The sequence below is a fragment of the Myotis lucifugus genome, unplaced genomic scaffold (genome assembly GCF_000147115.1).
Source record: "Myotis lucifugus unplaced genomic scaffold, Myoluc2.0 scaffold_88, whole genome shotgun sequence".
Lineage (NCBI taxonomy): Eukaryota > Metazoa > Chordata > Mammalia > Chiroptera > Vespertilionidae > Myotis > Myotis lucifugus.
The window spans coordinates 394788-405185 of record NW_005871136.1 but is presented as its reverse complement, the minus strand read 5'-3'; the positions used below and the strand labels follow the sequence as shown (position 1 = coordinate 405185).

At 43.9% G+C, this 10398-nt stretch overlaps 1 protein-coding gene across 1 annotated transcript in view; it reads right to left on the bottom strand.

Annotated features, from left to right (window-relative positions):
• Window positions 1-737: 737 nt before the first annotated feature.
• TANGO6 (transport and golgi organization 6 homolog) overlaps window positions 738-10398 on the bottom strand; it is a 140502-nt gene continuing 130841 nt past the window's right edge. Inside the window, exon 18 of the mRNA XM_006091147.3 lies at window positions 738-1151. Coding sequence (XP_006091209.1) covers window positions 975-1151 — 177 coding nt within the window. The 3' untranslated portion in view covers window positions 738-974. The remainder of the gene's footprint in view (window positions 1152-10398) is intronic.

The window sequence follows — 10398 nt, the reverse complement described above, 5'->3', positions numbered from 1 at the left end:
GTTTATAAGCTGACCTCTTAAAAGGAATGCCCACCAGAAAGTTTCTAAGCTAAGAACCATGTCTTAGTCTGGCCAGAGAGAAATATCCTGTTAACTGGCACACAGGCATGCCTGTATATAGATCCTTTAGTCACCTGAGCATTTTGGAAAATTGTGTCCTGGTTCCCCTGGCCTCACCCCAGAGAGCAGGGATACAATCCTGTGATAAAATTCTGTACCCAGCCCTGCAAATCCAAGGACTGATCAAGGAGCTCCAGGTTAGCCCTTGTCAGGTATTGACCACAGGGAGGGCTTATTGGAAACAGCCAGTTTCTCCTTTTTGTCTCCTCTTAGCTGCAACCAAAATTCAGTGGCCAAAAAGCTAAATAAAAAGGACTGCACAGTGCTACATCTGAAATGATTCAATACACCCGGCATCAGGTCATCAATATGCAGTGCACTTTCCAGGACGCATTTCGTACTAACCCACCGTCTAAGCATTTGCCTTTCTAAAGGAGCAGAGGACTGAATGCAGGATATAATTCCCTCATCTGAGATGTTTGTGATTCCCTTCTCCTATATTCAGGGCAACTCTATGCAAACTAGCAGAGGGAGTGAAAGAAAATGGCCTGGGAGGACAGACACAGGGTTTACCCTCCTTCTCTGGAAGATGCAACCAGCTTGATTCTCTGTTTTGGAGATCAAATCCTCGACAGCATAGCTTTCCATCTCGATTGCAGAGGACCAGAGTCAACTTGTTTCTCTTTCCAGCCAGGGTAATTTTATTCCATTCTGCATGTTTCCATAACAATTTCCTTCCCCTCCCCACCTCCAACGGCATTCCGAAATGCCTCTTGACTAGAGACACAAAGCCACCTCCAGGGTCAGCCATATTGCCAGCATCGAAGAGGCAGTGGGCCACCTGCTGGAAGGCGTGGGCACTGCTCTGGCTACTTGGTTCTCTGCCTCCTTGAGGGCCTTTGAGCCAGGCAGGTCTACGGCAGGACCACAATCTTTTTCTCCAGCTTCTGTGGTGGAAACAGGAAGTTTCTCATTATTTCATCCAGCTCTTCCAAAGCCAGCTGGGCATGGAGCCTGGCCACGTCATCAGGCTCCGAACGCACGACATGCTTCAGCAGGTGGTAGAGATCCTTGAGAACGTCCCTCAGCACCTGTACGAGAGAGAGTCAGGTCTGTGTCTCCTGTGTCAACATTTCCAAGAATGACCAAATTGCCTTGTCCTGCCTGGCCAGAGTGGCCCAGTGGGTAAGGGTTGACCTATGGAGCAGGAGGTCATGGTTCGATTCCCAGTTGGGGCACATACTTGGGTTGCAGGTATGTATTTTGCTTAGAAGAAATAGGGCCTATAATCTTAATCATTATGCTATGCTGTGTTCTTTCTATTTATTAATAATGCTACCTACATGCATCAGGTTGGGTTCACCTCACTATATGCAAACATCTATGACAATAATTGGTTCAAACGAACTTAACATTTTTTTTTCTCAAACAACAGGAACTTCAAGAGTTGACTGTACATCGAAGTCTGTGCCAATATATAATTTCTAAAAAAGGAGGATGATCAGCCCTGGCTGGTGTGGTTCAGTTGGCTGGGCAACATTCTGTGCACTAAAGGGTCGCTGGTTCGATTCCCTGTCAGGGCACATGTCCTGCATTGCAGGCTTGATCTCCAGTAGGGGCATGCAGGAGGCAGCTAATCAAAGTTATGCTCTCACACCGGTGTTTCTCTCTCTCTTAAAATCAATTTTAAAAAAGTAATAAATATGTATAATAGCCATATTATATAAACATGGAATATTCCTGCAAAAATACATTTAAAAACTAGTTGTCTCCAGAGAGGGAAACTGGGGAGAGATGGGGGGGAATTATATACTCTTTTGTACCTTTTCAATGTTTAATTTTATGAATATTTTACCTATTAAAAAATAAATAAGCTTTTTAATTGAACTGAATCAATTCTTAGATAACGCTTTTCCTAAGGCCATTTCATAGGTAAAACAGATAAGGAATCTGCCCTTAAAGGGCTCACAGATGAGACATGCATATAACTAAAGACGGTACAGAACAGAACATGGTAAGTGTCCTAAAAAAGAGCAGCGAGATGAGAAGTTAGAGAAAAGAGAGGTCACATTTGAAGAACAGGAAGTAAACTGGAGATGGTGCACAGAAATGAAGGGAATTGATTAATTTGGTGGGTAACGAGTACATGGTCTGGGCCCAAGGACTCCTGCGCATTCCACACAAGTATTCTAGAGAACAGAGAAAGGGCCCTTTCCACCTTCTGTATTCTTGATCAGCATGGGTGCTAGGGTGCAGAAGGAAGAATGTAGAGAAAGAGGGTTATACAAATCAAGCCCCCAGGCCACAGGGCTGGTCTCCCTCCTGTCCCCTGTGCTCCAGTTGCGCAGGCCCCCTTTCTTTCCTTGTCTGAGCAAAGCTCCTCCCCTGCATATGCTGTTCCCTCAGCCTGGAAGACTATTTCACTTCTCTTCACCTTAGAATTCCTCCTTATTCTTCGCCTACAATACCACTTCCTCAGGATGCCTTCCCTGAACACCCACTGTAAGCCTCCCTACCCTACCTGTAGTTTTGTTTGTGCCTCTATCACAATCGTGATTTAAATCTGTGTTGCGTAATTTAAAAAGTTTTCCTCATCGGACACAGGTACTACTGACGCTGAGGCCATGTCTTGTCTTGTCCACCTGCTGTCATCTCAATGCCTCATACAGTAATTGGCACATGGCAGATACCTAAGGCATATTTATGAATGAAAGAAGGCATGGGCCAGTCTCTCACTTGGTAAACACTAAAAATGTTAAGGACATCTGTTGAAACCATGCTAGACAACCTGAGTCAACTTCATGGGTGTACTAGTATGATCTGTGCAGTCACATTGGGACCCCCAATCAGAGGGCCCCATGCTTGCTTTAATAATCTGCTGTTGTCACCTTAAAATTCTTAATAATCTTATCTTTGAACTTGTGTGCTTATGTGAAGTCTAATGGGACAAAGGAACATGAATGTGAGCAGAGCAGATATGCCCAATACGCATGTCCACCATTCTTTGCCAGTGCATTTGAATATAGCATTTGCCGTGCTCCGTGAGCACAGAATTCTGAAGGATCCACAATGTGTGGAGTTGAGCAATGTTCAAAGCCAGTAACGGGGAGTATGTTTGTTACGTTTACAGCTGAGTGAATGGAGGCACTGACAGCCCGCAGAGGCCTCCTTCTCCATTAGAACCAGAACTTGCTTCAAACACAGAAAGAAGGAATGGCTTTCTAAGAAGCATGGGCCAGGAAGGAACTCTATATATCCTCCATTTTGCCTCCCTGTTTTAGCCAACCATTTACACCGAAAATGGTGACATGGAAGAAAATAGGACAACCCACAGTCTTATTCCTTTCAGTCCATTCTCTCATCAGTAAATCGAAGGTAAAGAGTGTGGCAGAATATGCATGGATCAAGAAGTGAAATAAAACAGTTGAGTGTTTTGTGTGGAGTTCCCACTGTTCCGCTCAGAAGGAAATACATATGCATGTAAAAGCTACAGAATATAAATTGTGTAATTTTGGTGATTCTACATCTGAATTAAATATTCTTATATTTGCATTTTAAATTGGCACTGCAATATAAAGATGAACAGTAAAATTCATGCTAATAACTTACATTTTCTTTTCTTAGAATAAAATTAGTAGCAAATAATAAACACCACGACAAATCAAGAGAGAGAGATCATAGCAGGAAAAAAACTCCATATTTTAAAAATATGTGGGCAAAAAAGGGACAACATACTAAACCTTACAAACCCAGAGACCAAAGTAACAACACAGCATATTCTGAACATAAGAATTCCTAACTAAAAGTGGGTCACAGCGGGCAGTCCTGTCCTAGGCCTGTAGCCTCCTTGACAGTGGTCAATCTTTAACTTTGAAATTGTCTACTGTCTTTGGGCATCTAAGATAACATACCTTTGAAATGTCAGAGTAATCTTCTTTTCTAGACTCCCTGAAGGTACAACCTGGGTACCGGAGCCCACATTGTTATCTTTTTGCCCACATACCATCTCCATGTGCTGTAAATGTTAACTATTAACTACCATGTACCCACCTGTATAAAAGACTGACGTGTCTCTCCATTTCCCTTTTTTATTCAGTCCTCAGAGATGTTCACACCTCCCTAATCTACCACCAATGGATTTCATGCAACCCTCTTACATCTCCTTCTTTGATTCTCATGTATAAAATGAGCTGCAAAACTACCATTCTCCAGAGCATTTTCTTAATCCATTGAGATATTGCTTCTCAGCAATTGTCAGTTTGGCTCAAAAAAAAAAATTGTGTAAGACTTTTTCCTAGGCTGGATGTTCTTTTGTTGATGCCATTGGTAACACTTTTTTCTTTTTCTTTTCTTTTTTTTTGAACAAGGGACCCTGCATTTTCTCTGTGCTCTGGGCCCCACATATTATGCAGTCGGCCTTGAAGACAACTCTCTGAGCTCCTTGCCCAATGATACCACATTAAGTGGTGGGCAAACCTCACAAATATGCTGCCCATCCATATTGTGCACTTGCTTCCTGGGATTTCTCAAAAAACTGTGGAGACACAATAGGGGTTAGGTCTGCTGGTGGAGGCATCTGACTCTAACTGGGGCACTATCCCAGCTGCCCTTTCTTTCCTCGGGGCTGGCAGTGTGAAAACGGGAGATGAATCAGGAAAGAGGATGACTCCCCATAGCTATGCCTCATGCCTCACGATTACTCACTCATTCAGTAATCATTATAAAGGGCCTACTTCATGCCCAGGCAGCGGGCTGGTGATAAAAAGATGAATAATGTACAAACCTACCCTCTGGCAGCTATAGCCTAGCGGGGAGGCAGACTCATACCCCAGACAGCATGATCCTCACTATAGGAGATAAATACTGGTAAATACCCGATTCTGTGGAGGCAAAGGAAGTGATTTCTGCCAGTGGAGGTGGGTGGGGAAAGAATAACTCCCTACCATGCAAAAGGGCCATCACTGACTTTTATTTGTAGCCAATGAGTGGCACCAAGGAGTGGCTTGGGAAGCTTCAAGGAGTCTCCTCACCTCCAAGCCACCTAAAATAAATGCAGATTATGAACAAACCAGGCATTCTTGTTATGCAAATACATCTTAAAGACAAGTCTCCTAACACATTCTCCAATGGATTACATAGAAATTCTAGAGCTCCTACAGTTTATTACAAGGGCATCTGTTTTTTCTTAAGAATATATATATATATAAATTTTTTTTTTTTTTTTTTGTTTGCTAGAGCCTCCTAACATTCAGAGCAAGGTTAGCTTTTACTTGTTAAAAAGCAAGTTCTAAGGCACTCAGTTCTTTTCTGGTGTGGGGAGGAACAGTCCCCTCAGCACCGCTGTGTCCTTAAAATCACAATAATGCTTGTGCAAATACCACTTCATACTGGAAGGGTGCTGAGCTCCTAGTTATCGGATCTCCTTTTGCAGGTAACTTGAGTGTTAGGCATAGGCTCCTTCTTAATTAATGGGTCTACCTTAGCAACCCACCCTGGTAGCTTCTGCCCAATCCCTGTAACCCTGGGGAGCCCACACATCACAGGACTTCCTCTGGACTCCCCAGGGATCAAAGCTTCCTGCCAGCCAGGGATTGTCACCAAATCCGGTGGATCAGGGGCTGAATACAAGGAGAGTTCAAAGGTAAAGTTACTCACAGGAGCTTCTGTGGTGGGCAGGATATAGGCAATCCCACAGAAGAAACCTCTCATTAAGAGTTCAACACACCTGCTCTTCATCCCTCCATGCATCAGGCCCAAGGACTCCAGGGAAAGATGGAGGGGGGTACAAATAAGAGTGGGGGTGAGCCAGGAATATCTTAAAGAAGTACCAAGATTTGCAGTCTGAAAACTCCCTGGAATGGGGTAGGGTTCAGGTGCTTTAGTAAAAGAATTTAGAGTGTTAGCCCAACACACACACACACACACACACACACACACACACACACACACACTTCCTCTCTAACCTCCACCCCCTCCCCCACCTGGCACCAGTTCCCTGAAGCACACAATGCTGAAACTTCAGGGACAAGGGTAAATCTTTAGGGTTAGACGTGGCTTAGAAAAGACCAGGTGAGGGAGAGGCAGGACCCACTGAAAAGGGAACAGGGAGCGGAAGACTGCCTTGGGCACACAGGTGCACTCTCAATGGAATAGCAGGAAAGCAGGGTTTGACTCTTTCAATGAGCTTGACCTGGAACATCCCCAAAGTGGTTATTGTATCTGAGTTAAGATCAAAAGAAGCAATACATGGCAGATATTTTTCTTCTTTTTAATTCCTACATTTATTTATTTTATTATAAAAGCAATCTAACCACAACCCAGAATATCTGGAAAATAGAGGAAGGAAAAAAGGAGTCCTTGGTCATACCACCTCTCTAGCATGAGCCCCACCAGTAAAGATGTTTAGTAATTGGTAGATTTAGTTACATTAAAAAATCGTTTTAGTATTTAAAAAGTCATTTATACTTCAAGGTGACTTTACAAATAGAACTTAAGCAATGAAATTGCTATTCTTCTGCTACTATTATATGAGATAAAAAAGACACGACACAAATGGTCACAAACAAGACATTTACAGAAATAAGAACTAGAAAAGATGGGATCCAGTGGAGGATTTTCCATCTATAATTTCTTAATATTTAAGGGGAAATAGGTTGCTCAATATAAAAGGATAAAAAGAGTTCAGTGCTAGCATACACTAACTATACTTAGAAATTCAAACTTATATTTAACCAACAGATGAAGCAAAAAAAGATCAGAAAGAAAGAAAACTAAATTCCATACAATCCTATCAACCACCAATTGTGGCTCCCTTTGTGGCTAAAAAAAATGAATAAGTACTGGCATAAAGGGAGAAACAGAAGACTACCGGGCACGTTAGACTTTGAAGTAAAAAGGGGCAGACACAAGAGAGGAGGTGGACTGAGTTAGTGGCTGCAGAGTGGCTGGCAGACAAAAACATTCTCTAGATTGGGGATCAGACGAGGAAGAAACCCCAGAATCCGATTAGTTCTGTTTTAAAACACCTTGAAATAAGCATTAAGTTAGTGTGAACCTGTTAGAGAACTATAAGCCAACTTCTAAGAATCTTCGTTTTGACCACTGGGCCTTGATGTTAAAACATTTCCCAAGCCGTGTACAGGAGACTATGCTAAGCGTTCTGTGATGAAGGCCAGTGCCCACCCTTCAGGAGCCCCACCCTTTGGGGGAGACAGACTTGCAGAGTTGAACCTAATTGCCTGGAGGCAGGCGGGTTGGGTGAAGTGAATCCTGGCTCTCCTAATTACTAGCTAAGGAATCCTGAGTCATCTGTAAAATGGAGACAACACTGCCACCTTTTAAGGCTGTTGTAACAATTAATGTCTATAAAGATCCCAGCACAAGGACTTGCATATGGTGGGTGCTAAATAAGAGGCAGTTTGTCAGTTTGCCCCACTAATACTGTGGTCTCTTTGAGGTTCAGGACTGTGTCCAACTTATTACTCTTCTACCACTGAGGCCCAGAACAGCACCTGGCATGAAGTAAAATTCTGATGAATAAATGAGTGAATGAATGGATGACAACAATAGCTAAACCTTACATATACCTGTTATGTGCCAGGTATGGTTTTAGGTATTTTACCTACACTAACTCACTTAATCCTCACAACAGCACAGAGAGAGAAGTACTATTATCATCTCCAATTTGCCTGGGGCCACACAGCTAGTAACAGGTAGAGCCAACATTCAAACCCTGGCAGCCTGACTGAGCCAGCCCATGGGCTTTACTAACCACTATACTGTTCTGCCTCTAAAAGTGGTGATTATTTTAACTTCTACAAAGCGGGGAGCATAAAGCATGTGAGAGTACTTTGTTCCCAAAAGCAAAGTGATAGATAATTCAAAATATCATTGCTATTACTACTCCGGCATTGAGGTAATTGGGTTTACCACCAAGGGGCTAAGAAAATGAGGGGAAAGGCAAAACTCTGAAAGCAGGCAGAGCAGAGGCTTAAAAAAAAAAAAGAGCGGTCAGTAAGTCAGGAAGATGAATAGATGGAGGAGAATTAGAAGAGAAGGGACGAGGCATAAGAGAGGGGAAATGGGTTTACGTCATCTGAGCGCACTATGAGGCCCGAGTGGGTGCCTGACACTGACTGTGCCATCTGCAGAGCTGAGCACCAGGAGGGATTCTGCTGAGCAAGCAGAGAGGAGTCAGGCTCCAGGTCTTGGAGACCAGCAGCCTCTCTAAGATAATGGGCAGGAAACAAATAAATTGGGGAAGCAAGGAGGTAAACAATCCAGACCTCATTCTGGCCTGAAGAAGAATAAATGCTTTATTGATAAAACCCAAATCTTCACTTTGATGGGTCTATGAAAAAGAAATGAGGGCCGATTCAGACAGAAAGACCAGGCTTTTGAGACAATTCACTGAAAGCGTAGGGAGGGTCAGCTAAGGGAGACAGGATTAATAATGTCTCTAAAAGGTCTCTATCCATGCCTGACAGAGAATCTCAAACATGCTGAATTCAAGGTAGCACTATTATTAACCAAAGGTTATTGGGCTTTTCAAAAACACTTTAATTCCAAAGTATTTTTCTCTGCTAGACCCAGAGATAAATGGCATTTTTACTCTTTGTGGATTGTGTCTGGCTGGTCAATGGGGAGGGTATCTCATGTGAAAATTGGAGATGGGCAGGGATTTTCAATGAAGAGTAAGGGGGGAAAATTTAACTGGTCAAGTGCCAAAAATACAACAGGGACACAGACAGGCTGAGCAGATCAGGTACAAAGACCAAGACAGACGGTTAACCTCTGGTAGTGGTGACAGCTTAGGGGGCCAAACAAAAAGTAGGCGATTGGACTTACTCCTAATTGTGTGTGCCCCTAGGCTAGACTATGCTGAGGCAGGCGACCCAAGGCTCCCGGTGTCAGACAGCGCTGACAGGGGCTGCATCCAGTTCTCTGTGGCAGACACAGAATCAGTAGCTGCTCTGGCGCTGGGAGCAGCGGTGGCAGCATCTTTCAGAATGTCTTTAAATAGCAACCTGAGGAAGGCAGCAGCTTTCCGACACCCCCACAGGCACGGAAATAGAACAAAGAAGGCAGGAAAAATGGCCGGAGTATGTGCAGACAGCAGGCTGTTGCTCGTGGGGGAGACTGGCAGCTTTTTCCTTAGAAGGTGATTACAATCCCAGCTTTCAGACTGTATTCCATTACCATGTCTGGGGGAAAGGGCTTCCTTTTCCCTGGCCCTTGAAGCTCTCCATACAGACACCCTGTGGAGGGAGCACAGCTCTGCTCCCTTTCTGCATCTAATGTCTCCCATGTGGGAAGAGATGGCACCAGCTAAAGCTCACCACTACCATATAGTGCGTGGTTACTACGTCTCAGTCACTGTGCTAGCCCTTCACACACATTTAATCCTATGAGGTAGGTGTTATTAGGCCCAGTTTACAGATTTGGGAAAGGGGATTTAGAGCTGATGAGTGTATCTGCTTAAGAGCACAGCTAGAATTCAAACCTGAGTCTGTCAGATCTAACTCTGCAAACCTTGCTTTTAAATATGTGCAGTCACAAAGAAATCCAATATGCAGAAGGAAGCTAAGGAGAGACTATGACCTTTTTCCTGCACATCAAGGCTGTTTATTTGGATGGGGCCTGGTTAGGGAGGAGGGGCAGCAGCCACCAGGCAATTAATTAGTTGACCGCAAGGTTTGGGTTTCCTTTGTGGCACGGATTTGCAGGGCCACACAACCTCAGGTCTAGCCTGACGTGGCCACAGGTGAAATGCAGGCCACTCTCCTTAGGACATTTGCTCAGCGGAATTCAATGCTCTGTGCCAGATGCTTCAGGAACAAGAGGTTATAGAATTAGACCAAAGGCCAGAGAAAATCAGTCACTGACGCATCAGAGGCCCTGATAGGGTTTCTATTATGTGCTAATATATGGCAAGGACTAGACGGGACTAAACTGGAAAAAGCAACTGACCCACCCACATGTATGTCTACACAGCCCAGACTTTGCCTCTGAGCAGCACCACTGTCCTAGTGTAGTGATTCTCCACCCTGCTGCACATTACAAACCCCTGGAGAACTTAAAATGCCTGGGCCCCAACCTCAGTCATTAGCATCCGAATCTTAGGGATTGGTGCTCAGGGCTTACTTACTGTGTGTGTGTGTGTGTGTGTGTGTGTGTGTGTGTGTGTGTGTGAGTGACTCTAATAAGCAGCCAGGATACAGTAGTTCAGAATGTAAGGAAAAAACACTGGGTATGAGACTTATAAAAGATATGCCATGGTTTCAGAAGATCACTGTTCTGACTTTGCCTACGAAAAATCTAAATGCCAATAACAAGTGA